Here is a 26149-nt window from a genome sequence, read left to right as displayed (position 1 = left end):
TCTTTCTTTCTTTCTTTCTTTTCTTTTCTTTTCTTTTCTTTTCTTTTCCTTTCTTCTTCCCCTGCAGGAAAAGTGTGAGGTTCCTAATAACACCACTGCTATGTTGTGGCAGGACAGGATGTCAGTTCTACCTGAGGCTACAGCAGCGAAAGGCATTCAACAGAAAATTGGTCCACTTGACCCACTCAGGGTAGATTTGATTTCTGCTTGAGGATTAAAGCATGCATTTTTTGAAATTGAAAAGGGGGAAAAAATCCCTAAAGCAGTTATGGAGTCCCTTACTTGCCAGGCAGGGTGCTAGCTACTTTCCATATATATTACCACATTGATCCTCACCACCACCCTGCAAGGTAAATACTGCAAATAACATATCACATAGGAGGGAAAAAAAGGTTCTGAGAGGTTAAGTCACTTGCCTGGGGATGCAAAAGCTCATTGTTGGCAAGGAATTGAGTCCATGTCTATCTGATTTCAGGGCCAGTTTGTTCATTTACTTTGTTATTCAAATATTGACACATAAAACAAAGTTGATACTTTCATATTAATTTTGACATCGGGTCTTAAAATATTTCTTGCAACACTCGACTTCTGCCAAAAAAAGTGATGTGCCTTTATGCATTCTAATGTTCAAATGATGTTTTCTGTGAAATCTTAGCTATAAAATACCTGTTCGCACATCTTACCTGGCACAGAGCGTCTCTTAGTACATATTTATTTAAAAAAAAAAAAAACAGTAACAAAGGATATGAGGAAAAAGAGCCAGGAGAAATGAGCCTCCCTCAGGAAGATGCCGGGTCTGCCATTTCCATGCACTAACTTAGCTGGCAATGAATGAATGTATGTCTATATTCAATGAAGCAATTCCTTCATTACCTTATCATGGTATAGACAAGAAAAGGGGTATCGGGGATTCCAAATTGCTGCCCGAATCTGTAAGGCCAGTTCTCCCACACTAACATGCCCCCATTATTTTCAGGGAATATTGAAGCCAGAAGGGAATTTAGACGGAGTGACTGAAATCCTTTCAGATTCCAGAGAGAGAGCCAAGACCCAAAGAAAGGGAGTTACTGGCCCAAGCTAGTCAAATCCGACCCAGGTGTCCTGGCTGCCAGTCCCCTGTGCTTTCAACTATAATACCGGACTGCCCAGCCAGGCTTGCGGAGGCTGTGTCAAGGGTGGAGGAAGCAGCCCAAGTCCTGAAGAGTGCCCTCCTTTGCCCAGTATGCCACAGCAAGCTTTTGGCTCTGCCTGAGCTCGTGACATTTAGCCACAGACCTTTCTTGGAACCCCTGGATAAAAGACAACCGCCTGACTGCTTCATGACTTAAATAGCCAAATAATGCCAAATTAAATTTCTGATGACAGAGTGGTACCTTAGGGACCACAAGCCAAGAGAACATTTTTTCCACTGATGGTCAATGAATGGAATTAAGGACAGGTTTACATTTGGAAGCTTGAGGACCAAATTTTCGTCTTGAACTTTTTCTTCGACTTGGCTCAGGCTCTCTAGATTATAAATAAAAGTTTTAATAATGTCGGTTTCTGGTCAAAGTCAGTCTACCTCAAACCAAAGACCATTTTTTTTGGGGGGGGGAGGGTGTGCTGTCACTGAAGTTTTTATTTCTTAGTAGGGACGTGACATGTGTCCTAAGCGTCTTCCCTTGTGAAAGCATGACTTTTCCATTACTTAAGATTTAAGGGCGATAATCATCTTTTGGATTCTGTATCAGCAAGATTACAAAGAGCCTCATGTGTGTAATCTTCTTTGTCCCAGTCATATTCTTGTGAAATAGGCAGAGGGTGGGATTTGCCCCTTTCTGCCAAATATGAGGACAGCAAGTCAAGGCAGCAGGTCAAGGACCCAAGGCAAAAAGAGATTCCTCTTGTAAATGTCTCTTACAAAAGGGTAACTTCTCAGTTTTCAGAGCTTTTCTGGTGTCTGCTGTTTTTAAAATATAATCAGCCTAAACTACTCCTTATGCCAAAGGGGTGGGGTGACAAGTTCTGCTTCCCTTTACCACCACGAAGGTCCACTGTCACCTTCAGTACCCTGAAGCCAGGAGAGCTGATTTTCCCCCATGATCTCCCTGAAGGGAGCCTGGATTCCAGGTTGCCATTTCACCATGCCCTGCAAGGCTCCACTTAAAAGGTAAAGTTCATTTGCTCTTGTGACTGGAGACAAGAAGGCTCTGGCCTGTGTCCCAGCAAGGAAACGATCGGGACCTTTGTCTGAGTCTTTTCGAGTTTCTAAAATTTGACCCACCATTTTGGTTCAATTATGGCTTGCCTTTTACCCAGGGGGACAAAAATCTCCTAGTGTCTGTCTCGTGCCTCCTGTATTTGCCAGGCCGCTGGGTGCTGTGGGGGGAGGTGATTAGAAAAGATTAAGACCCATCCCCTGCTGTCAAATATCTGAGTGTGGGAGACAGGACTAACAATGAGAGAACAATGGGAGGCAGTATGTGATTCAGGATAAAATGAGTAGTGCAGGCAGTAACTGCTATAGAAGTTCCGAGGAGGGAGAAAGCTCTGGGAGCTGGGGCTGGGGGTTGGGGGAGACAGCAATGTCACCTGGGATCTGAGGGATGGGTAGGACTGTTTATGCAGATGTGGGGGAGGGCACTAAACTCAAGGGTGTAGGCCTGCTTGTGCTCCAGTGCACCCAGATGCAGAACTGGGTATCCATAATGGGTAGGGTTCACTGAGCACTTTCTCTGCACCCGATAATGCAGAGGGTTCCACGTAATTCAACTCATTTACAAGTGCATCATCCTAGGAATTGGAGAATAACCAATAACCCTCAGTTAATGGAAACTGAGACACAGAGAGGTTGCATTAATTAATTAATTACTTAATTACTTAATTAAAGGGAATTACAGCCCGGGTCCTAGAACCACTGGACTCTCCTATCTGTGAAAAAGAGGAATTTGGGACTCAGGTGTGGAAGTTGGCCTGGCTACAGTCATTAAAGAGGATCATTTTGCAAACACAGGGCCCCCTCGGCCAAATTGCCAACCAAGGTTCAGCATGAAAACCGGAGGGATTAATGAAGCCATTTACTGAATTCTATAACCTCATTCTCACTTCCTCGGAGATAGGAACCCTGAGGTCTCCTGATGCTGCGCCGTCTCTGCCAAGAGCGACGCAACCTGATCCTTAAATGTTCCTTGGTTATGTTGCAGAGGATTTAACAAAACACCTAAGGAGAATAAATGAGTGAGCTCTAGAATCAATTCCTGTTTGTTGCTGTTTGTTCTTTATTAATTAGCACTTGAAGAGCATCAGGCCTATGGTAGAGACCATACAAAGCTTGGAATTAGATAAAGCTACCTGGCTCTGAAGCTCTTTTTGTCGGGAAAACCAGACTTGGAAAGGATGGGAGGACAATGGCCTGATAATACAGTAGATTGTATTTTATGTTTTGAGTCTGGCTTGCAGCCAACACCCGAAAGTGTTTCCTAGGCAAAGTGCCTAACTGTGTTTTTCTGGATATTCTCCTAACTCACTGTGAGTCTTCAATAAATATTAAACCAACATGAGGTAGATGCTGAGGTCCTTTTCCTGCTTTCTTGTCCCAAGAAGAGCAAACTACAGTCTGAGGGTAGGAAACAGCAAGGAAGAGGGAACCTTGCTCCAATCAGAGGCTCTTATCCGATTCCTGGGCCCCTGCACACCCCCCACTGTCCTGGCTGGCCTCCAGGGGCAGGACACTCAGCCCCGCGTGGGTTGGGAAGCAGCAGCTCCCTTGCAGGGAGAGGGGAGGGAAGGAGGTCAGGGGAAGCTTCTTTTCCTGCAGTAAGTCTACCACGGAGGGCATGGCAGGAAAAAAAGGGAGAAGGAGGGCCGGGAGAGGGAGCGCCTGCGGCCTGAGTAAAGAGAAAAATAACTGGAGCAGAGCAGGAGGCAAAGGGGCCTCCATCCCCTGGCGCTGAAGTGGGGGAGTGGGACCGTGGCTACGGAAGGGAAGGGAAGGGGACATCCCGGTCCCGCAGGAGTCTAGTTTCAGGGCGGAAAGGCGGAGACGCGCCGAGAAGAAGGTCATGCCCAGCAAACGCCCCGTGAAGCAAAGCCGGCACCGCAGCTCGGCGCTAGACAGGCTGATTCATTCCCCCACGAGCTTGGTGATGGCCCGCTGAGCGCCTACTATGTGCTCCGTGGACGAAGACGCGCCCAGGCGAACCGCGTCGCGGGAGCTGGAGGCGGCCAGGAAGGCTTCACGGAGGGGGCGAACTGCGTAGACGGCGGCGAAGGAAGGTGGAGGTGCACGCGTGCTGGCTCCAGGAGCGCCCAACGCGAGGCAGGCCGGGGAGGAGGGGAAGGAGGCGGGGACTGAGGCCGGAGGAGGGAGGAGGAGGGAGGCCGGGCGGAGGGACGGCCGGGAGGGAGGGTGGGAGGTGTGAACGGTGGGAGCGGTGGCGGGGGGAGCGCGGGAGGTCGCGGCGGGGAGGCGGCGAGGCGGGGCAGTCGCGGCCCGAGGGCTTGGAGCGGGGAGGGGGGGGCCGCGAGGCTGCGCGGGACGCCGGGGGTGGGGGGGGGGGGGGGGGTGGCGGCGGCGGGGGGGAGGAGAGAGGGAGGGGAAGAAGGAGGAAGCGAGCGCGGCCGCTGCAGGGGGAGGAAGACGGGGAGGAGGAGCCGCGCGCGGTGGCGGCGGCGGCAGCTGCGGCCGCCGGGGGAGCCGAGCGCCGGGGCGCGGGGAGCGCACGGAGCGCGGGAGCCGAGCGGCCGCCGACCCCGGGCCGCGGGCCGAGCTGCGGGTGAGTGGAGCCCCGAGGGGCGCGGCGGCCGGTTCCCGGGCCGGGCGGGAGGCGCGGGCAGATGCGGCGCCGGGGCGGAGGGAGGGGGCCGGCCGAAGCCCAGCCCCCGGCTGGCCCGGCCTCCCGCCCCCCCCCCCCCCCCCCCCCCCCCCCCGGGGTCCCCCCCCCCCTCCCCTGCCCCCGGGGGGGCGGGCCCGGGGCGGGCGGCGGGCGGGGCGGGGGGGGGAGGTGCTGCCCGAGGGCGGGCGTCTGGGGCCGGGGGTGGAGCTGGGGACTCGGGGGTGGACCCGGGGGCGGGCGGCCGGCCCGGGACCGCGCTAAATTGGCCGGAGAGGCCCGTCGGCGGCGAAGTTGCTAGCTGGGGGCAGAGACGGCCACGCGGTTGCAGGAGTAAGAGATCCCCCTGTGGCGAGTGCGTGAGACGAGGAGTCCGGCGTCCCTGCCATCCCCGTCGCCCTCCCCGCCTGCCCGGCCCCGCTAGCTCCTCTCCTGGCCTCCGCGTGTCCCCTCGCTCTCACCCCCGCCGCTCCCCGGTTGGCTCCCGCGGCACTGCCGGGTCCCCTCGGCCCTCGCCCTGACCCTCCCGGCCTCCGGCTTCCCCTGACCCCTGCCTGCTTCGCCACTGCCCCTGTTCCCCTTTTCTGCCCTCGCTAGTTAGCCCGCCCCGCTTCGTAATTCCCGATGCAATTGCCTCTTTGAGACCTTTTTTTTTTTTTTCTTCCTCTCCTTCCTTTTAGATTGGCCAACGGCTCCTTTCAACCCTGCCTCGTTGGTGGCCACTGGAGAAGCGCGGGGGGCTCCCCAGACAGCCGTGGGGACAAGTTAGAGCCAGCACTTGACCCCGGGCCTCGCGTGTAGCTTCCTTCCCCCCTGCTCTAGGTGCCCCGGTGTCCGGAGGAGGGGGGTGCGGGTGCGGGGGTGTGCCCTCCGTACACGTCCCAGCACCCAGGCAACCCTCGGGGCTTGTGTTCCATCTCGCTCTCGCTTCCTGCACGGTGGTCGAGGGGAACCACTTGGCATCATGTCCCGGTATAGCTACCAAAGTCTCCTGGACTGGCTCTATGGGGGCGTGGACCCCAGCTTTGCAGGCAATGGGGGCCCCGACTGTGCTGCCTTCCTCCCTTGGCAGCAGCGGCTGCTGGAAAGTGTGGTGGTCCTGACCCTGGCCCTGTTGGAGATCCTGGTGGCCCTGCGGCACATCCTGAGGCAGACGAAGGAGGACGGTAGGGGTGGCCGTGGCTGCCAGCCAGATAAGGTGACCCTGCGGCCAGAGGAAGGCAAGGAGAGCCTGAGCAAGAATCTGCTCTTAGTAGCCCTGTGCCTGACCTTCGGGGTGGAGGTGGGCTTTAAGTTCGCCACCAAGACCGTCATCTACCTGCTCAACCCCTGTCACCTGGTCACCATGATGCATGTGAGTCTGTTGACTTTTTCCCTGGCAGCCTTAGTGATAAGAGTCATTTTGTGTGCTCAGGACACTCGGAAGTGTAGGGCACTTCATCCGGCGGGAAGTGGGACCCTTAAAAATGATTTTCCAAGGGCTCTGTCACTATGTTCCTAGGAACCCACTGGCACTCTGGTGGGCTGTCCCCCCCCCCCCCCCCCACCCCCAGCCCTGCCCTGGCCTTTCACAAGCCGGAAGTGCAGCCCCAGCCCGGTGCCCGTTCTGAGTCACATGGGGGGTCCACGGCCTGCCCCCATCCCCTCTGCTGCAGTTAATTTCCCAGAGGCCTGATGACACTCTTTCCTGGAGGTGGTCACATAAGGTTCCTTGTCCCCACTGTGCTACTTTGGGGAAATACTTTTATGGGTTTCCCTTAATGACTCTTTCATTTGGGACTTTCATGCTTGAGCAAGGTCTGCCTTGGAACTCAGGTGTTGGAGCAGCACCAAGCTCCTACTAAGTGCGCTCTGAAACAGGCTGACTCGTGAACTTTGGGCTGGTCATCTCTATCCATGGTGAGAGGGTTGTTTATTTTTTGCAGACCTCTCCATCTTCTTGCTCTTACTCTGTTCCCTGTGGTCATGGTCTGGGGCGCTCAGAGAGCTGATTTCTTTACCTCCCATTAGCGGTGCTAAGAAAAACAAATGGGACTGAAAAGGAAAGTTGCCAGATACATAAAAATAATCTGGGTGAGGACCAAGAGCGAGACTGTCTTTCTGTACTCAGCCTGTGTGGAGCGATGTTCTAAAACTATAAAATCATGGAGGAGGAGGAAGAGGAGAAAAGGGAAAAAAAAAAAATCTTTTTTAGATTTCAGGCTGTGAGAAACCTGGTGTGTTTTATTCAGGGACAGTTTGGAAACCTGTCATTAGCATCTTTATTGCTTTTATATTTGTAGAAGGTTAGTCTCAGGAGACTTGTGACAGTCCTGTGCGGGGCAGGAGGTTGAGATTATTATCTTGGTTTTACGGGCCTGGTGGGGCCCAGGGGCGGGAGGTCGCTTGCCTGCAGCCCAAAGATGAATTAGCGTCTGGGTTGGAAAGCTAACCCACCCTCTTTGGGGTTGTCGGCTGTCGGTGGAATGACAGGGCTGTCTCAGGGGAGAAGCCGAGGCTGATCAGCATGGCGCTGCCTACTTGCTCGGTCTGTGTTCTAGGCACTCCTTTGATGGCAGGTTCTTGGCCTCAGTTTCCCAATCTGTAAAATGTGGTCAGCGGCCTTGAGCCCCTTCCCGTCTTTACAGGCGTGGCAGGGAGGTGTGGACAGCTGTGGAATAAAGAGGGTGTTGTTGGTCGGGCGGCTGGCAGCACGGAGCAGGGCCGGAGGGCAGCATTTTTTTCTTTTTTTAAGAGAGGGCTTCTTGGGATGTGATGCCATTCACAGGAAGCCCAGGGCTCTCCCAGCTAGACCTTCTGGGTAAATTTGAGCCAGTCCTTTCTTTCTTTTTTATGAATGGGCTTTTTGTTAATGAGAGGAAACAACGCATCTCAGCCGCTGCTATGTGAGGCTCTTGGGACAGGAGTGCTTTTTTTGGGTGGCAGGTGGTGAGGGTCAGAGGGTGCCTCTTCCACAAAGGGGTCTTGAGGCCTCTGGCAGCCACGTATCTAGAAGGTCAACAAAGGACTAAATTCAGCCTGACTGGGGCTGCTGCTGGTGTGATGACATCAAACCTGGCAGCACCAGGGTTTTCAGTGGAAAGGTTTTTAGAAGCTTTCAGAAGCCTCTGGAGATGTGGTTCTGGCATTAATTAGTTGTGTGACTTTGAGGAAAAAGACACTTGCTGGACCTCAGTTTGCCCATCTGCAAAATGCCACAGAGCTGCATTCCCAGCTCTGGGCAGTCAGCGTTCTCTGATTCTTTTCTCCTTTAGTGGCGGCCAGGGATGCAACAGAGAGCCATTCTGGAAATGCTTTTGGCCTCCTCGTGTGGAAAAAGGGAAACTCGTTTCTTCTTTGCTGAGGTCAGGTGGCCTTGTTCATCTTCTGCTTCCTGTATCTCCCCAGTAAAGTCAGCCTGACCAGGCCACCCTTGGGCACACGTGTAGATGATGAGGGCACTTGGGGCTGGCGGCTGCAGAGGGATGGATGCTTGGTCGGGAGGTGAGGGGGCTGTCTAGGGACTGATTCCTGTCACCTGTGTTTTTTCTTTTGTCCTGTGCATTCCTTAAACTCTGAAGCCCTAGGGCCGAGGCAGAGAACAGAGTCATGCTGAGGAATGCTTCAGCCTGACCAGGGTTATTCTCCTTTGCTCTTTACCCCTGTCACTGCTTTGTGTCATTTAAATAGTCACCTCAGGCCTGCTGCGCCCCGGCCTTTGGTCAGTCCCACATCCCATACCCTGCCTGTGGCTCTTCCTGGGGAGCAGGGAAGTATGGATTTTTAAAAAAGTTGCTGTGAGTCCTTAAAGAAAAATTAACAACAGATGGTTGGAAACAGTTTTCCGACTTGACTGCAGCAAGGACTAAAGATAGCAAGTCTGGTTAATAATACCTTACACTTATCTGGCACTTTACTGTTTATAAGGCACTTTCATGGACATGATCTTGTTTAGGGTCATGATAGGTTAGCCGGGGCCTGGAAAAAGAGACGTTAAAATGTTTCCTGCCGCTGTGTATATTCCAAAGGGGCGATGTCGAGTACAGACAAACGCTTTGGCAAGTGAACTTGCTGAATTAGGCTGCACGATGGCAGGACATTCTGTGGAGTTCAGAGGTCCTGAAAAGGCAAGGGACACATTGGCTGAAATGAAAGGGACAGCTTAGCAGAAACATTTCTGATGTGTTTCTCTCCACAGGGTGACTCAATTTGGGCTTCATAGAAAGGCCTTGTTCCTCTGAGTCCACGTAAGTTTATAACAAGGACAGCATTGCTTTAGGCCAGGAAGTGGAAGAGTTGGAGGGAAATTGGTTACTCTCCCCATCTCCCATTTTTCAGTCTGTAAAATATTTATTCCCAAGGCCCCTCATCATAGCCATGCTGCTCTTGGGTGACTGCCAGCTTTAGAAGCATAAGGAAGGGCCGTTTTTGTGGCTGAGTTCTGGTCTTGATTAATATTCCTGCTGCCCGGTTTCTTTTTGGTCTCATCTGCTTTCTTGAAGGCCCCGGGACTGTGGGTGATAGCGGTTTGTGTGATCCAAGTGCCAGCGTCTCCCATCTCAGCTTGAGCCAGAGACGTGGGAGGGTTCTCAGGGTCAGCAAGGGCCAAGCAAGAATCACACACTGTTGTTAAGCCCCTTGGTGAACATCAGGGGTGTTTCCCAATTACACCAATAAGTATTTCTTCAAGCCTGGCTACTTCCTTCCTTCGTGCATATTATTTTGGCAGGTAGGAGTGACAGGGAATGAATTTATGCAGCGATTATGCTATTTGCCAGAAATCACCCAGCAACTTCATGGCAGAGGTGGCTTTAACATAGCTGCCACTGTGGGAATCGAGGCCTTAGCAGAAAGCGATTCTCGTAGCCACTTAAGTCCCCAAGTCTACAACTTCTCAGCAGGAGGGTTAAAAAGCTAGAACTTTGACTGGTTGTATCTGCAAAGACTGGTGTTCTTCAGCTAGTGGCCCTTTATCACCCTTGCATCCTGCCACCTTGTCTCTGTCCTAGGAATGGAACAGAAAGATCCCATTTTGGATGTCTTTTCGAATTGTCCAATTCCCATTGGCTCTGAATGTGTCTGTGTTGACGTCTCCTGATTGGGCACCAAACTTAGTGGGGCACAACATGAGGCAGGCTGGAAACAAGCTGGATATTTGCCAAATTAACAGTCGATGCCATAGACCCCAGAGCCCCAAGCCACTGGGTTTCAGCCAGTAATTCTGAGTGAGCCCCATCCTTATTTATTTATTTATTTTTTTAGAGTTGCCTTTGCTGTCAGCGCCCTACCTCCTTTACACTCTATTCAAAGCCTAATTTCCACCTAATGTGGCTGGCGTGCTTTGGCTTCACTGTTTGGTTTTCCTACTTCCTCCTTCCTTGCCGAAAGTGGAAGAATGGCACATATTCAAAACGGTCCTGAGCTTTTTGTGACACCGTTTGGAACGACCTGAATAAACAGTGGTGTGTTCCGTTCGCCCCGTGATGGATTTGTTCTAGAGAAGGACCTGATGGATTTGAGAACTAGGCCTTTTGTGAACCTGCCCTCCCCCGCCCCGCCCAACTCCTTGACTTGAGACCAGCCACACCTCCTCATCCCCATCTGTTGTCTGGAGCACTGATAACGGCTCCTGCTTGGAATTGACATCGGTGGGTAAATGGGTACAATGAGGGATCCTGCCATCTGCTGACAGCTTATCAGATGGACCATGTCCTGTGTCATCAGTCCAGGGGGACACAAGAGGATGATGTTTATATGGGCCTCAGCAGTGAGGCATGACATTCCTTTTTAGTTTGTTTTATTTCTCTCCCAAGGAAATCTGCAGAGAATTTTTCCATCTTCCATTGTTACAGTCTTTTGGGGGCGTCCATTATAAAGAGAAGTGGCATGGATTGGTGGGTTAAACACCCCACAGACGGCCCTGGGGTTGAACCTTATGATGCCAGTTTTGCTCATGGCTTGCTATGGGAACCTGAGCAAATTATCTCATCTTTTCCTGTCTCCGTCTTCTTGGTGAAACCGGCCGTGTGGAAGGGGAGAGCATTTTAATCCTCTGAGTAACTATGTGGTCACTTAAACAGAGAAGCTGGGCAGAGCTGATCAGATGACCAATATAGATAAATATTTTTTTCTCTTCTTTTTACCTCAAACTCAGAAACTGACAGACCTCAACTCCTTTGCGCCTTTCTTGATAGCTTTTGGAATTCATTCCTCTAAGCATTTCTGTTGCTTTCCTCTGGCTCCTGGCCCGCCCCTGCATACCCTTTTAACATACAGCCTCTGAAACTGGACGCTGCGCCTCCTACCAGTCCATACCCAGCACCTGCTAATAAAACCCAGCACGGTTCCTGCTTTCAAGTACCAGTGCGTCGCTGGCTCCTACCCATGGGGTGATCCCCAGGCTCCCTGGGTTTTTGCGCCTTTGCCGTAGATGTGCCAACTTCGTCATCGGTGTCATCGGATTTGTCGTGCGTGTATGTTCCTCCCCGCTGTAGATCCTCGTGAAGATTTTCTTTCCAGATGACCGGGACCCGAGTCCAGTTATTCCAGTCATTCTGGTAACACCTTTTGTCTTCCTTTCTCAACCCTCCGAACATTCCTCAGACTATTTGGCTGGTTGACATATGCCTCTGTATACTCTGAGGTAATTTTATGTTTGGCTTGTTTTTGCATGTTTGTTCGGTCTCCACTGTTAGTACAAACACATTTTTCTTTAGTGGAAAGGAGTAGTTTTGTTTTTTTTTTTTCCCCCATTTGTAACTCCCTGCAGAGTTTAATACAATACTGGACGTGTACATTAGTTGTTTAATGTGTACCTGGATAATGCTGACTGACCGACTGACAGAGCTATCGTTTTTCCTTCCTTTTTTTTTTTTTTTTTTTGGTTCTGTTTTGTTTCCCTCCAGTGGTCCTGTCTATGTTCCCTTGAGGTCTGACGGGCAGGACTCCTGTGTCTCTTGTGCCTGTTAGGAGAATCTCCTGTCTGGTTTTTTTGAAATAGCCAGAGGAGAGAGGTGGTTTCGGCTCCAGCACACACAACTTTTTTGTCGAATTTCCATCACAAAGAGCCAGTCATGAGAGCTACAGCCTGCTCTCTGCCCAAAGTATCTGCTCGCTTTCATCCTAGTGAGGAAATTATGCTGTTGGATCTTGGTCTTAATCCCTTGGCAGACATCTGGATGAGCCTACTTTCTTCTTTTCTTTCCTTAATATCCTATAAATTAAAGAAATATTAGGCTAGTGATTCACTTTCCATCTCTTTCTGGATTTTTCTGTGGGTAGCTAGCTCATTGTCACTGCGCCTCTTGGAAATACCCTCTGGAGGAAGAGCCAGGTTTGTCAACTTCTCCTGCTCTTTCAGATCTTTTTTTTTTTCTTTTTTGTACTTTCATATTTTTTTCAGCCTTATTGAGGCGTTATTGACAAAGTTGTAAGGTACTTAAAGCGTACAACGTGAGGATTTGATGTAGACACGTATTGTGAAAGGGCTCCCCCTCATCGAGTTAACGCATTCACGGTCTTACGTATCTTTTGTTAACTTGAGAATATCTCATCCTAGGTGCCCCTTCTTCTGCCAACGACTGGCAGAGTGGACGTGTAGAGAACTATGCGTGGGGAGAGAAGTGATTCTGGAACTTTCTTTGTGAAAGATGCACTTGGAAACTTGTTATAATGCACATGCCTGGCTCTCTATGCCACCGAGTCTGAGTAGGTGGAGGGCGAGGATGGGAATCTGCATTTATTACAGGCTCCCTGGTAATTCTGATACCGGTGAGCCTTGGAGCCCACGTTGAGAGACATTATCTCGTAGCTCAAGTATTGCGTGGCAAGTTGGTTCGGAAGCTCATCCTGACTGGCGTGAATCTGGGTGGCCTGTGGGCAGGGCATTTAGCCCTTTGGCAGCGCCTCAGTGTTTATGTAGGTGTTAAACAATGTGGCTGCAATTAAAAGTGCAGGGCCCCAAGTTATTGTGAGGTCGATTTTAAGGCAGCTTTAGCATTCCAGTGGCTTGTTTGGTGACTGGAAGTTCTGTCACTGTGAAGTATTTCAGCCAGGCCACCATCACCTTCCGGTCCTTCTACATTCCCTCCCTCCCTCGCAGTCTCTAAGATCTTTGGGAACCAAGGGGAGGAGATATTGACAAATAGTTATTGCTTGCTAACTCTCTGTTTGCAGGACACCTGTTTTATTTATTTATTTATTTATTTATTTATTTATTTATTTATTTAATTTATTTATATTAAAGGGGGGAGGGTGGGGCAGAGAGAAAAATCTCAAATCCCAAGCAGGCTCCACGCCCAGCGTGGAGCCCGATGTGGGGCTCAATCTCACCACCCTGAGATTGTGACCTGAGCCGAAATCAAGGGTCAGTCGCTTAACCGACCGACTGAGCACCCAGGCGCTCCAGGACACTTGTTTTAAACGCTCATGGGAATTTATTCATTCCTGCCACCCTTCAGCGGCTATTTATCAAATGCCTGTTGTGTGTGATACATTGTGCCAGCCGCTGGAGACTCAAAGATAATTAAGAAACATTCTTTCCCCTCATGTTGCTTAGTTTAGATGAAAAAGGAGGGAGTGCAACCAAATAACAATTGTACCGGTACCAGAAACAGATTTGAACAAAACACAGAGCACAGAGGGTCTGGGATTTGTTTGTTTGTTTCTGTGTTTGTTTTTTTTGCCTACTGCAATTAAGGAAGGCCTTCTAGAAGAGGTGACGTTTGAGCTGGCTCATGAAGAAGACACAGGTGTGTGAGAGCAGGGACTCTTGTTTGTCTTGTTTTCTATTCTAGGGCCTCTAATAGGGCCTGGCTCATAGTAGGTGCTCAGTAAACAGGAGGGAATGAATGGGTAGGTGTTTGTTGGGTGTCACAGGAAGGAAGGGAGTTCTAGGCATAGGAAATGATATATGCAAAGGACAGGAAAGCATCTTGACTGTAACCGGGAGTCATTCGCAGGTGATTATCAGGGGCGGATCTCATCTTATTTCTCCCTTGGCAAACCAAATAAAACTCCAGAACTGCTCTGTCATTGCTGCGCCATTGATAAGACAACTGCAGTTGCTCATCGGTGCTCAGCTGGGGACTCATGAGCTGGAGCACTGTGTTCTTTGTGCTGTCCCAAGGAGGGCCTGCACTGTCAAGGACAGACACAAAGAACACTGATGAGAGCGAGCAGGCATTGAATACAGGAAATGAGCTAGCAGGTATCCCACCTGCGACCAGAAGATCATTTTTAGTGGCTCACGGGATGGTTGCTACCCCGACTAGGGTCCACAGCAGAACCAAACCCATGCGATGTGATGCTGTCCTGCCGCCTTTCTCTTTCCTATTCCTCCTGCCCTGCTTCCAAGTCTCTCCCCCAGCCCATCCCACCCAAGCTTGCCCTCTTCCAGAATAATCCAGGTTGCACAACAATCCCTTGTACAGTCCAAAAATGCCCGTTCCGTCAGTGGAGGTGATATCCACAGGGGAATGAAGAAGAAAGCAGCTCCATTGAAGAGATTCATACTGAAGCATGAATGGCTCATAGACCCAACCGGGAGTGGGGGAGAGGATTTTTCTTTTCTTTTTTTTTAAATATTTTATTTATTTATTAGAGAGAGAGAGCGAGTGCACGAGCAGGAGGAGGAGCAGAGGCAGAGGGAGAAGCAGGCTCCCTGCTGAGCAAGGAGCCTGATGTGGGACTCGATCCCAGGACCCTGGGATCAGGACCTGAGCCGAAGGCAGACGCTTAACTGGCTGAGCCACCCACGCACCCCAAGAGAGGATTTTTCAAAAGGGCCTCATTACCCTAACCCGGTCTCAAACTGGCGGGGTACGTCCCAGTGTTTTCAAGCAGGTGACCTTTCCCATGTTCCTTGCCCAGTTTTTGACCCCCCCTTCCCCAAGAATGGGGCTTGTCTTGCCACCCTACTGGCTGACCCCCCCCCCCCCCCCAGGGGAAGTCTCCTTGCAAGACGCTTGGATGTAGCAGTTCAGTCTGAAGGCTCCGGGAGGACTCCTCCTCTTCTGGGCCTCAGTTCCCTCTGTTTACTTAGCTCCTTCCCAGGGAAAGGGCTGCCAGCTAAACAGGGCATGGCTTGCACATCCGTCAGTGCATGGTATGTCAGGGGACCCGGACCCGTTGCCAGCTTGAGATCCTGAAGGGGAGGGTTTGGGGGCATCTCTCAGTTGGCCATGCTTCCTTTCCAGTAGCTGCTGGAGGAAATGCCAGAGGGAGGAAGGTAGGATGAGTCTTGTCCCGGGCCTGGAGGTTCTCAGGGCTGGGAATCGATGGCAGGAGCCAGGAGGTTGGAGAGGTTTGGCCTGCTGGGCAAAAATGGCCCCAGCTCTGCCCTGTGGGCAGGTGTTTAGGTGGGGGGAAGAGGGAGAAGCAACATTGTCTGGAGGAGAAAGCAGGAAGCGCGAGCCCGTTCTAATTCCGTCCCGATGCCTTCAGGCTCCCCGTCTCTATCACATATCGGTGGTGGTATAAACTCAGGGTGTATTTTGCCTGCGTGTTGAATCGCCTTTGCCAATCGACCAGCTGTGTTTGCAGAAAGACTCTGACTGACTGTGCTCTGGCTGTTGCTAGCCAAGAGACATTTCATTCAGGTGCTGATTAAATAAGGCACAGAGCCAGATTGCACAGTAAGGCCCTTAACTATGGCTCTGGGAGCCCTGGGTAAACACTTATTAGATGTTCTGGGCAGAGCAGTAGCCGAGGCTGCTGGATGTGAGGTCCTTTCTTCAGAAGTCGGGTGGAGATGAAGATGGGGGTGAGGAGAGGCTTCTGGAAAGAGTCTTGACCCTCTTGTCCTAGCTGAATCTAATCCGAATTGACACGGAAGGGCTCGACAGGCTTCCTCATTGGCCCTTCCTTGCCACATTCTTGCTGGGTCCCTGCACGTTTGGAGTTGGGGCACAGCAGGGAGCCTGAGGAAGCAGGGCCCTAGAGACGCTCCTTTTCCTCACGTAAGGTCAGCCAAGCAGCTCAAGCCTTTGGACCATATTTCCCGGGTTTGCATTTGAGCCGCTTCACCACGTGATGTGTAATGTATTACTTGACCCGCGGCGAACCTCAGTTTCGCCCATCTGTAAAATGGGAATAATAGTACCTACCTCCTAGGGTTGTTGTGAGGATTTACTGAAATACGTCCAGCATTTCGGGGAAGCTGTGGCTCATTGTGAGCCGCGATAGATGCCAGCAAGTTTCTCATAGTAACAGTATTACTATGACGTGTTTCAAGGCAGCTGGGGCGTACTGGGTGAGAGCCCAGACTCTAGGGTGCTAACGGCCCGGGTTCAAATCTTAACCGCCAGCCAACATCAGGCACCCAAGCTCACAGGGGATAAGACCATAAGGATTAGGTACAGGAAGGCAGTTTTAAGAAGCTCCTCTGAGAAAAGCTCTCCTGGCATTTTCGTTTCACGTCGTGGGCAAAAATACTGGCGCCATGATGTTAGCGCCCGTGTAATCTCCTTGGGGCAGAGTGGCTTGGCTGCCTAAGGCCTAAGGACAGCTTCCTGGGCAATTTGAAAAGTACTTGCAATCACCCAGTCCTGGCTGAAGAATTTGGAGGATGGCTTTCCCTGGTAGGAAGCTTGGCTTTCCAGGGACCTCTGGGCTGCTCTTCATCCCTAGGCTGACTTCATGGGGCCAACTCTCTTGAGATTGGTAGCCTAGGAAACCAGTGAGTGTTTGATCCTCTTGTATGGGAGGAGTGGTTTGGCTGGGTGGACAGAGACAGGTGTGTGGGTTTCTTTCTTTTTCTTTTATATTAATTCCTTTTGGTTGAGGGGAGTGTAACTTTTTCAAGTGCCACTTGTTACTGGGGTTCGGTAATTATCAGAGGAGAGAGGGCTGCTCCCAGAGCTCCTGGGACGAAGGTGGGTTTTCAAGTAGACCAGTGCCTTGCCTTACCTGTCAGCAAATGGACAGGAGAAAAAAAAAAAAAGTAGACAATCATGATAACTCCAGGATATGGTTAACCTCTCACATTTTCAAGACCGGCTAAACTCAGAACTGCCTTTGCTCTGGGGGTTAAGCTGCCTTTGAGTGCAGCCTTCCGGGGCCAAGGCCATGGTCATATGACTTCACAGCCTTGGAGTGGGGGGTGGCTCTCCCCTTGGACACCCCCCACGTCGAGGCCATTGGAAGGCCTCCGGGCATATTCCCAAGCATTGTGGGTAAATAGGCAGTTTCTTAGCTTTGGAGTTGAGAGAATTGGGAAGGCTAAGGTCATGTTTTCTGTAATAATCCTGGTTCCCTGGCTGGAGCTGGCTTGGAGGGCCTGTCTAAAACAAACAGCAATCCGAAGAAACAGCAGCTCTCAGAAATGGAAGGTCACTCGTTCCAGGACCTCGGGGAGATGGCAACAAAGGGTCCTCTTCGTACCCCCACTTGCTCCTCGTCCGCTTGCATTTGTTAAGAGTTTCCTTTTTTAAGTTCCAGGCACTTGAATGTGTGTGTGTGCCTGTCAGTGCCCTTTATTCTCGGAGCCCTGGAGGAATGTTGCTGAGGGTCATGTGCCTAAGTGCCTTATTATCTTCAGCGTTTTTCCACTTGCTCCCCTGGGCGGCTGCCGCTGCTGGCTACAGCGTCGAGTGGGCATTTCTCCCTCCTTCCTGGGCTCCCGGGCCCACAAGGAAGAGCGGGGCACCCCGAGGAGAGGGGCTGCTTTCACCTTCGCTGCACCTCGCTGGACTTTCCAGTTCAGCTCTCAGAAGAACCCTGCAAGCTTAGCACCAAGCCAAGGTCATGTTTCTGTGTTTGAGAGGTTTCTGGCCAGTGAGGGAAGAGAACAGATTGTTCCCCCACCCCACAGCCCAGGGGGCTGTCCTCCCCGGGTGGGGCTCTTGGGGGGGGTGGGGTGGGGTTGCTGGCTTGGACACAGGAGGTCAGGGGTGTCCTTTGGGCTAAGGCTGCAGTGGACTCTTGGAGAAGAATGTGAAGCCTGCCATGTAGGGGCTCCTGACGCGGCAGAGTGTTTAGCCATACCTCACAGCCGGTGGTGCTGTGTTTGCTCAGATGGACACTCGTGGTGTCCCTGGTTTCCAGGCTGGGATCGTCTTCCCAAGTTTCTTACTCCCCGCTTTGGGTCTGTCCTGAAAAAACAATTTGCAGAGTACTCTGTGGTCTGCACCTGTTGTTGTCTTTTTTTTTTTTTTTTGTATCACCCCCTCCCCCTTCCACAGACAGTTCTCAGCAAACTGAGGATTAACCCTGGCCCCTCACACTGAAATTTTCTCTTTACCTTCCCCTTGGGCTTGGGCTCTCGTTCTCTAGTCACAACTGTCCATCACTATGAGGACAGTTGGCGCCTCAGCTCCTGTAGCTGCCCCTCCCCCCCCCCCTGCCGCCCGCCCAGACCTTTTAAACGCTATATAAATTCCGGACCAGAGTCAAGTGGGCAAAAAAGAGTCAAATTTAGGAGAGAGATCTCACTAGAATTTTCCATCATCTCTGTACACTCTCTGAAAGTTAATAGCAGTAATAACCCTTGTAACATTTGTGAGCACAGTTTTCCTCCCCAGGCAAGGTGCTAAGTGTACCTACCGCTAAGTGTACGGTACCTCATTTACAGCCTTCTACAAAGGTCAGTTTTGTTTTATCTAATTCTTCCTTTGCCTCGGTTCTAACCACTTTCCCCTTTGGTTGACGAAAGATACCGTATAACGTATTCTAGCAGTCCTTCCTCAGGTTTGCCAAAAATGGCAGAGCGGGTGCCAAGTCACAGCCGAAGGAAACCCCAGGGACCCATCTGGTTCACCTCCTCCCTCATTGTTCTGCATGAGCAAATCGAGATCCAGAGAGGTGAAGCGATTTGTACAGAGTCACCCAGCTGAAGAGAAGCACAGCTGAAGAGAAGCACAGCCGAGTCTCCCGGACTCCCCCGTTCACTAATGCCACACATGGCCTCCTTCCACCCCTAACCAGTCCAGCACGAAAGGGGCTGGACTTTTGTTCTCACCCAGCAGTAGACAAAGAGAAATCTTGTGTTGTTTGAGCAGGACTCAGAAACCTTGGCTAGCAGGGGTGATAAAGGGCAAAGAGGGAAAAGATCAAAGTAATCTGTCAGCTCAGTGGGAGAGGTTGGTAAACAATGAAGAGTCATAGAAGCCAGCCCTGGGCCTCCGTTACAGAATTCATCACTAACTGGCTGATGGAACCTAGGAGTGGCGGCTAGTCAGGGGGAACCTCTCTGTGCTTCAGTCTTCCTATGAGACGTGGAGTGTGGTGGTTAAGAATGCAGGCTCTGGAGCCGGACTGGCCAGGTTCAAATCCCAGCTCTGTTGCTTTCCAGCTGTGTCAAGGCCTTGGGCAGGTTCAGCGACCTTTCTGGGACTGTTTGTTTTTTTTTTCTCTGTAAAATGGGGAGGGCAGTATCTACTTTGTGGGGTTCTTGTGAGAATGAAATGCATGGCTACATGTAAAGTATTTAAATATTCATTAGAGAGAGGGAGGGAGAGAGAGAGGGAGAAAGCATGAGCCAGGGGGAGGGGCAGAGGGAGATGCAGACTCCCCACCGAGCAGGGAGCCCGATGTGGGGCTCGATCCCAGGACCCCGGGACCATGACCTGAGCTGAAGGCAGACGCTTAACCGACTGAGCCACCCAGGCGCCCCTACATGTAAAGTATTTAGAAGAGTGTCTGGTGCGCCGCAGGTGCTTCATAAGTACGAGTCATGGCTGTTATCACCGTAGGATAGGGATGATTTCTGCCCTTCCTAATTCATAGGGTGAGCATGGGAAACATGGGAAATAAGGTCTGTGAATCGAAAGCACTCGCTCAGTGGGAGGAATTATCTTTCGAGAGCATGCACATTCAAAGGTTTATTTGCACATTGTCCCTAGGATCAGATAACTGATGGATATTTCTTTGGTGATCCGGTAGTCTTATATTTTATAAAAATGCCGAGGCCATCAAGCCACGAGTACTGTGCTTTTCCCCTCCCAGTGTACTCAAGGGCGCTTGAGAGTCATGCACCTCAAGTAAAGTGGTTTGAGGACTTGAAATGAAAAGCAATTACACTCTTCCCCCAATGCTGCTATCTTAGCTGGTGGCACTGCAGGCCGTCTAGTGACCCCGGTTAACTCCCTTGAAACCGGGGCGCATTTCCATTCCTCCCTGTTCCTCCCTTGCATCATCACCATGTCAGAGTGGTCTTGGTTCTGTCTTTTATCATCTCTTCCATCTGTCTCTTCCGTCTTTGATTCCTCTGCCCTAATTCATTTGGTTGTTCATCACCATCACCATCACCATCTGGCTTACTATGGCAGCCTCCCGACTGATTCCTGCTCTGTTTATCCTTTACGCTGCTGCCGGAATGATACAGGTAACGCACATGCTGGGTCATGGCATTCCATTGCTCAAAAGCCTTCGAGAGCTCCCTATTACCTTACGTCTTATGCATATTCCTTATGGTGCCCTGAGCTGCTTTTGCCAATCGTTCATAGGCATGCTTTCCCAGTGAGTCGCCATGTAGGTCCCACATCCTTTTTAGCATAGCATTTTAGGCAGCGACTGTCAATCGTTTGGAGTTGGCACATAGACTAGGGCTGGCAAATAGATAAACTCTTTAGAGAAAGCCTGAACTCCTTATGATGATAGGATTCAGGGTCACCTATGGTCTTTCTCTCCAACCTTATCCTCTAGTACATTCTTCTTCCATGTGTGCCTCTCTGAGTTTATACTCTGTTCATGCCATACCCTCAGCCAGAAATATTCTCTTTTCTCTTCCTGTTGAAATGCTAGTCATCATTCAAGGCTCAGCCCAAACACTGCCTCTTGTGAAGCTCTCTTCAAGCCTCCACCCCAGATTTAGCTGCTTTTGTCTATTTTAGCATTTAATTCTGCCTTGTATTACATAATTGTTTATGTATCTTCCTGCTCCTTAGAGTGTGTGTTCCCTGAATGCAAAGCCTGTGTTTTTATGAATTGCTGTATCCCCCACAGCATCTAGTGCCTACTAGACTCCTAATTTGGAAAAAAATCCCTGCGTTTTTCAGATGAGGGAACTGAGGCTTAGAGGAAAAGGGTCATGAGTTCATTCTGGGACTTGTTCAGTTTCCGAGGCTTGAGACCTCGAGGCTGGAATGGCCAGCAGGCAGTTGAGCTGTGGTTAGGGCTAGAAATGTCGATTTAGGGAGCTGTCTGGAGGAGATAGAGGACTGAGAACGTCGTGCCAGTCAGGGAAGAGAAGGAAGAAAAGTATTCCGTGGACTGCCTGCTTTGTGGGGCAGAGAGAAGACTCGGCGAGGGAGTCATCCAGGAAGTGGAAGGAGTTTCAGGCAGCAGGAGCGGGTCCCCTGTGCCATGTGATGCCACGAGGGGGAGACCCAGGAGGCCTTGAGAAAGGGCGGTTGGAATTGGTGAGTACAGGCTGGTCCTGTGGCCAGCTACCCACCCACTTCTAAATAGTCACCTAGAAATGTTGGAGTGGGAGGCGTTGCATACAAGGACATTTATGGTATCAGTGTTGGTAAATAGAGAATGTTGGGAATCAGCCCACCCGTTGCAGAATAGCAAAACTGGCCAGTGGAGTATTGCACAGCTTTTAAAGGGGAGGCCCAACCTCTGCGTTCACTTTGAAAGATGTACATGATATATTGTTAAAAATTAAAGACAAAACCCAAAATAAGTTGCAGGGGCATCTGGCTGGCTCAGTCGGTAGGGCACCAGATGGTGCTTACTCCTGAGTGATTGGGGAAAGGGGGGCACTCTCACTTTTTACTTAATACATTTGTGTCGTGTGGATTCGCAAGTACAAATTTCTTGTGCAGTTAAGATAAAAAAAAAAAAAGACTTTTTAAAGAAAGAAAGGAGATGACTGGCAGCCTGGGAGAACTGTTTTACTAGAAGAGGTCCAGTGGATGAAGGAAGCCAGCTCACGAGAGAAGATTTGGCAACGTGGAAGACATCATGTGTTTGGGAGACCGTGCCCGCAGAAGCCTTGCTGCCTGTGGGGCTGGGGCGAGCGAGGCAGGGGGCACGGAGAGGTGACCGACCCCTGGAAGGTGGCAGCTACCCCATTGCCAGGAGGTTCAGCTGAAAGGGGGAGGAAGGAGAGGAAAAGAAGAGTGATGAAGTGGCGGAGAGTAGGCAGAGGCTGATTAAGAAGGAATTAAAATGCAAACCCCACCACATGGGGGGGGGGGAAGGTGGGGAGGGAGAGAGAGATGGGGCAAGAGGGAAAGGGAGAGAATGGGGCAGGGGTGGGGGTGGAGGTGGGAGTGGGGTCCGGGAGAGACTGGGCGCTGAGCTGCAGAGGGAGTGAGAAGCATCAGTATGGGGCAGGGAGTAGGGCAGTGGAGAAGGGACAAATTAAGTGTCAGAGGAGTAGAGAAGCTTCCAAAAAAAAAAAAAGATGAGATGTCGGGCCAATTAAGCCTCCAGTAAACGGAATGGTTGGGGCATGGCCTGGACAAGCTAATTGCCTTCTCTGACTGAGGGTTGATCAAGAAAGCCTCCTTTCGGTTAAGTTTTGGTTGCCAGAAATGTTGCCACGTTGACTGAGTTCTCTTACGGCTCAGAGAACAGTCTGGCGAGTGAGGGAGGTAGAATTCTGGGGCCCCTTGCAGGCCTCGGAGTCCAGCTATCTGCTGGACCTGTCACTGGGTTTGGGGCTAGAAGTGGATGCGGAGAAGGTGGAGGGAGGCCAGGAGTCCATCCAGTCACTAAGGAAGTCACTTAGGCCATATAGTCACTAAGGAAGCCTTCGAAAAATTCCAGCGCCTGCTCCCTCCACCCCATTCTTATATAATTGTCGGGGGGGGGGGGCTGGGCATCAGCCTTTTTTAAAAAGCTCCTCAAGTGATCCTGACGGGCAACCCAGGTGAGGCACGGCTAGCGTGGATGGCCGGACGCAATGCATTCCGAGGCTGAAGTGGGTGATCGCTAGTAAAGTGCTCATCCCGTTGCATAGTTGCTAGCCTGCCTGGGAGAAATCGCTGGCCGCCCTAAGATTCAGGAGTTCCTTGGTAATAGCTGCTGCGCTTACCGGGCCTCACGGTGGGCTGGGTTAATTGCCTCGCCCTGACTCATACAGCTTGTAGGAGGAGCGGCAGCCCCGGGGCCCTGGCTTTCCCCTTTTCTAGTATAGAGCAGGGCGCCTGGCACCTAGGTGTTTAATCATTGTCACGTGAAGTCACAAGGAGCTTTGTTTTCTTATGCAATGCTTGTTTTTATTAAAAGCCCAGGAATGGGAAAATCTGACCTCTTTGAAAAGTCTGGTGGGAGAGAGGCTGGAGGAGCACTGCCCGGCATGGGAGAAGCTTTGCTATGCCAGGTATTGCGCAGCGAACTGGTATCACTCACCATTTATTATGCAGTTACTCTGGGCCTCGCATCATATCGGGGACTGTGGGATACACAAGGAATAGCCGATATGGTTTCTGCTCCCCAGGGAGCTTATTATCAAGGCTCATTTATAGTCTTAATTACTGCATTTATAGGTGGCAGGATCGGTGCAGAAGGGTGAGCAGGAAAGTGCTGGAGGCCCTTCCAAATGCCTGTAGTTCAAGCCTTCCATTTTGCAGCTGGGGAAAGAAGCCCAGCGCGGGAAGCTACTTGCCCAAGGTCACGCCGCCTGGGAATGGCTGCCTCCCTCCGTGGTCCTATTACACTGTTCTGCGCATTGTTTGAAGGACAAGGGAACCTAATGGCCCATGTGAGAACTTGAATGGGATTTCCATTTTGTGCTTTATGCTTCCAAGGCTTCCTCACAGTCGAGGGGCGGGGGTGGGGGGTGGGCTCTGATGTTGAGTCCTTCCTAAAGCCTTGCCTGGGGAGGCCAGCACTGGTTACCCCTGGAATTCTAGCTCAGGCTCAAGAGGCCTAAAGATGGCTAATTTGCCCTTTACTGAAACGGCCAGTGACTCTATGACTCTATCTAAGCCCTCTCCTCCCACCCTGGCCCCCGTGTCTAATTATGGCACTTTTCTACTCTTTCTAGGGGGTTTTCCCAAACGTAGTGTGTTTATGACTTTTCTGTCTCAGTTCTTTTTTTTTTTTTTTTAAGATTTTATTTATTCATTTGCCAGGGAGAGAGAGGGAGAGAGAGCACAAGCAGGGGCAGTGGCAGGCAGAGGGAGAAGCAGGCTCCGCACTGAGCAGGGAGCCCGATGCGGGACTCCGTCCCAGGACCCCGGGATCATGACCCGAGCCGAAGGCAGATGCTTAACTGACTGAGCCACACAGGTGTCCCTCTGTTGTTCTTTTTAAGGTAAACCGGTTGTGAAATGTACCCGAGGGGTAGGAAGTGCATGGTTTGATGTGTGCACCTGAGAATCAGTGCAGTGGGGTGGGCTCCCAGTGGTGCCAACATCAGGCTGGTTCTTTTAGCCCCGTCCCCCATCCATTTCCAAATCAGAAATTCACTTCCAAGTCTGGGGCCTTCTCTGAAAAGTCAGGGGTAGGTAATTCAACATAGAGAGATACTGGGTTGCTCTTCTCAGCACCCTCTCCCAGCACTCACAGGATTAGGGCTGTCTGGTGGGCCAGGCTATAGTAATAGTCACAACTAATATTTACTGAACACTTACAGTGGGCCGGGTACCCTGTGTGACTGATGCTCTTACTGGCACACCTATTTTATGGGTGAGGATAATACGATTCAGAGAAGTTAAGTGACATACCCAAGGTCACACAGCTAGAAAGTGCCCAAGCTGGTATGGACACCTAGGTCTGGCTGACTCACAAGCTGGTGTTGTTAACTAGTAGGGTAAGAGATCCTCTCATTTAAAGAGGTTACCAGGTGTGTGTGTGTGTGTGTGTGTGTGTGTGTGTGTGTGTGTGTATACACACACACACATTTGTATTGATGAAGAATGATCTGCCAATTTTCTGCAAACCCATCTAAGAACTAACTAGTGAGAAGAGTCCTGCATGCAGTTCTGTTCCACTGTTGGGCACACTGTGTCGGGACACCTGCCACATCAGGTAAGTGACTTCCCTTCTGTCAAATTCATTCTCCACATCTGTTAAACAGAGGGTTGGACCAGATACCTGAGCTCCCTTCCAGCTCTGACATTTCGTGACACTTTGGTTCATTTCTCACTTCCTGGCAGACTGGAGAAATCAGAGAACTGAATGAAGGACAAAATGCATCATGGAGAGAAATGCAAAAGTGGGGAGAATCAAATGATGCTCCCAGGAGCTTCCTGGATGGATCAATTAACCTCAAATGGCTTTGCCATGCTTAGGCAGTAACACGTTGGTTCTGTGTTCCCTTGGGAATTTATGAAGAAATAGTTTCTTTTCAGTTACCCACATTAAAAAGTACTAGCTTTCTTAGAGTGGTTATTATTTAATTTCAGACCTTGTAGTCTCAGAGTATTTCTGAAGATCAAATGAAGACTGGTAATAGGTCACTTAAGTATGGGGTGCTCATATTTTATTGCTCTGTTAGAATTACTAGAATTTGTGTTCTATTTTGCAAGAGGGCTTTGGAAGATAGTGGTTTCTAGGAAAGAAGCAATCTAAATAACAGGTTGTATGCAACCCTATCTCCCTTCAGAGTTTAAAAGCAGATAGACAATAACTAGGTCTAGTGCACTTTACCTTTTATCTGTTTTGTTGTTAAAAAAAAAAAAACCACCTTGTAGTCAAGAACACTTAAGGTTAATAATCTTTTTTTTAAAGATTTTATTTATTAGAGAGAGAGCGCAAGCAGAGGGAGCGGCAGAGGGCAGAGGGGGAAGCAGACTCCCTGCTGAGCAAGGAGCCCAGCACAGGGCTCAGTCCCAGGACTCTGGGATCATGATCTGAGCCGAAGGCAGATGCTTAACTGACTGAGCCACCCCAGGCGCCCCTAAGATTAATAATCTACAGGGTCTAGGTGATGCCGTAGTTGGAATGGTAGCTTTGATCTTAAAAATATTTTTATGCTCTTTTTGGGGAGTGTGGTGCGAGTGTGTTCCCGAACCTGGAGGCCCTTATTTGGGATGGTGTGTGTATCCGCTTGGCTCAGGCAGGGCTCTGAAAGGCTGCCCCCAGAGCCAACCCCTCCCGTCCGTACAGATGAGGAACCACCATTAGGAGGAACAAACTCGTTTACCTGGGGGCAGACAGGTGGGCTGTGATGGCGGTGGTGCGCGGTACGTGATCAGAGCTGCACATACATGAGCCTTGCTCTTCCTGGCCCCAGGTTAAAGTGCTTGGGATGCTCATCACTTGTGGGCGGTCAAGTACATTAGCCCAGCAGGGTTGCCATTCAGAAGGAGCTAACGACCCGGTGGCATTCAAAACCGATTTTACTGATTTTACCTTCTTTGTACCCAGGTCTGGGTCAGCGCGTATGGGGTATATGTTCCAGCCATAACATCCTGGCTTCTCAGAAACAGGTTTGGCAAAATGGCAGTCTTTCTGTGGGT

At 50.7% G+C, this 26149-nt stretch overlaps 1 protein-coding gene across 6 annotated transcripts in view; it reads left to right on the top strand.

The window, feature by feature from the left end:
• The first annotated feature begins 4581 nt into the window (after nucleotides 1-4581).
• Nucleotides 4582-26149, top strand: part of TMEM164 (transmembrane protein 164) — a 161754-nt gene continuing 140186 nt past the window's right edge. For 2 of the 6 annotated variants that reach the window (XM_073885778.1, XM_025853649.2), the window contains exons 1-2: nucleotides 5061-5166; nucleotides 5492-6165. In XM_073885778.1, the coding sequence (XP_073741879.1) occupies nucleotides 5776-6165 (390 nt within the window). In that variant the 5' untranslated portion in view covers nucleotides 5061-5166; nucleotides 5492-5775. Of the gene's footprint in view, nucleotides 4755-5060; nucleotides 5167-5491; nucleotides 6166-18489; nucleotides 21149-26149 lie in introns of those variants that run through there. The other 4 variants (XM_025853657.2, XM_025853653.2, XM_073885779.1 and 1 more) reach the window with 4 other exon arrangements.

This window comes from Callorhinus ursinus, unplaced genomic scaffold, assembly GCF_003265705.2.
Source record: "Callorhinus ursinus isolate GAN/ISIS: 27379988/994484 unplaced genomic scaffold, GSC_fseal_2.0 scaffold65, whole genome shotgun sequence".
In the NCBI taxonomy this organism is placed as follows: domain Eukaryota; kingdom Metazoa; phylum Chordata; class Mammalia; order Carnivora; family Otariidae; genus Callorhinus; species Callorhinus ursinus.
The sequence above is the reverse complement of the archived record's forward strand: the minus strand, read 5'-3'. Positions and strand labels throughout refer to the sequence as shown.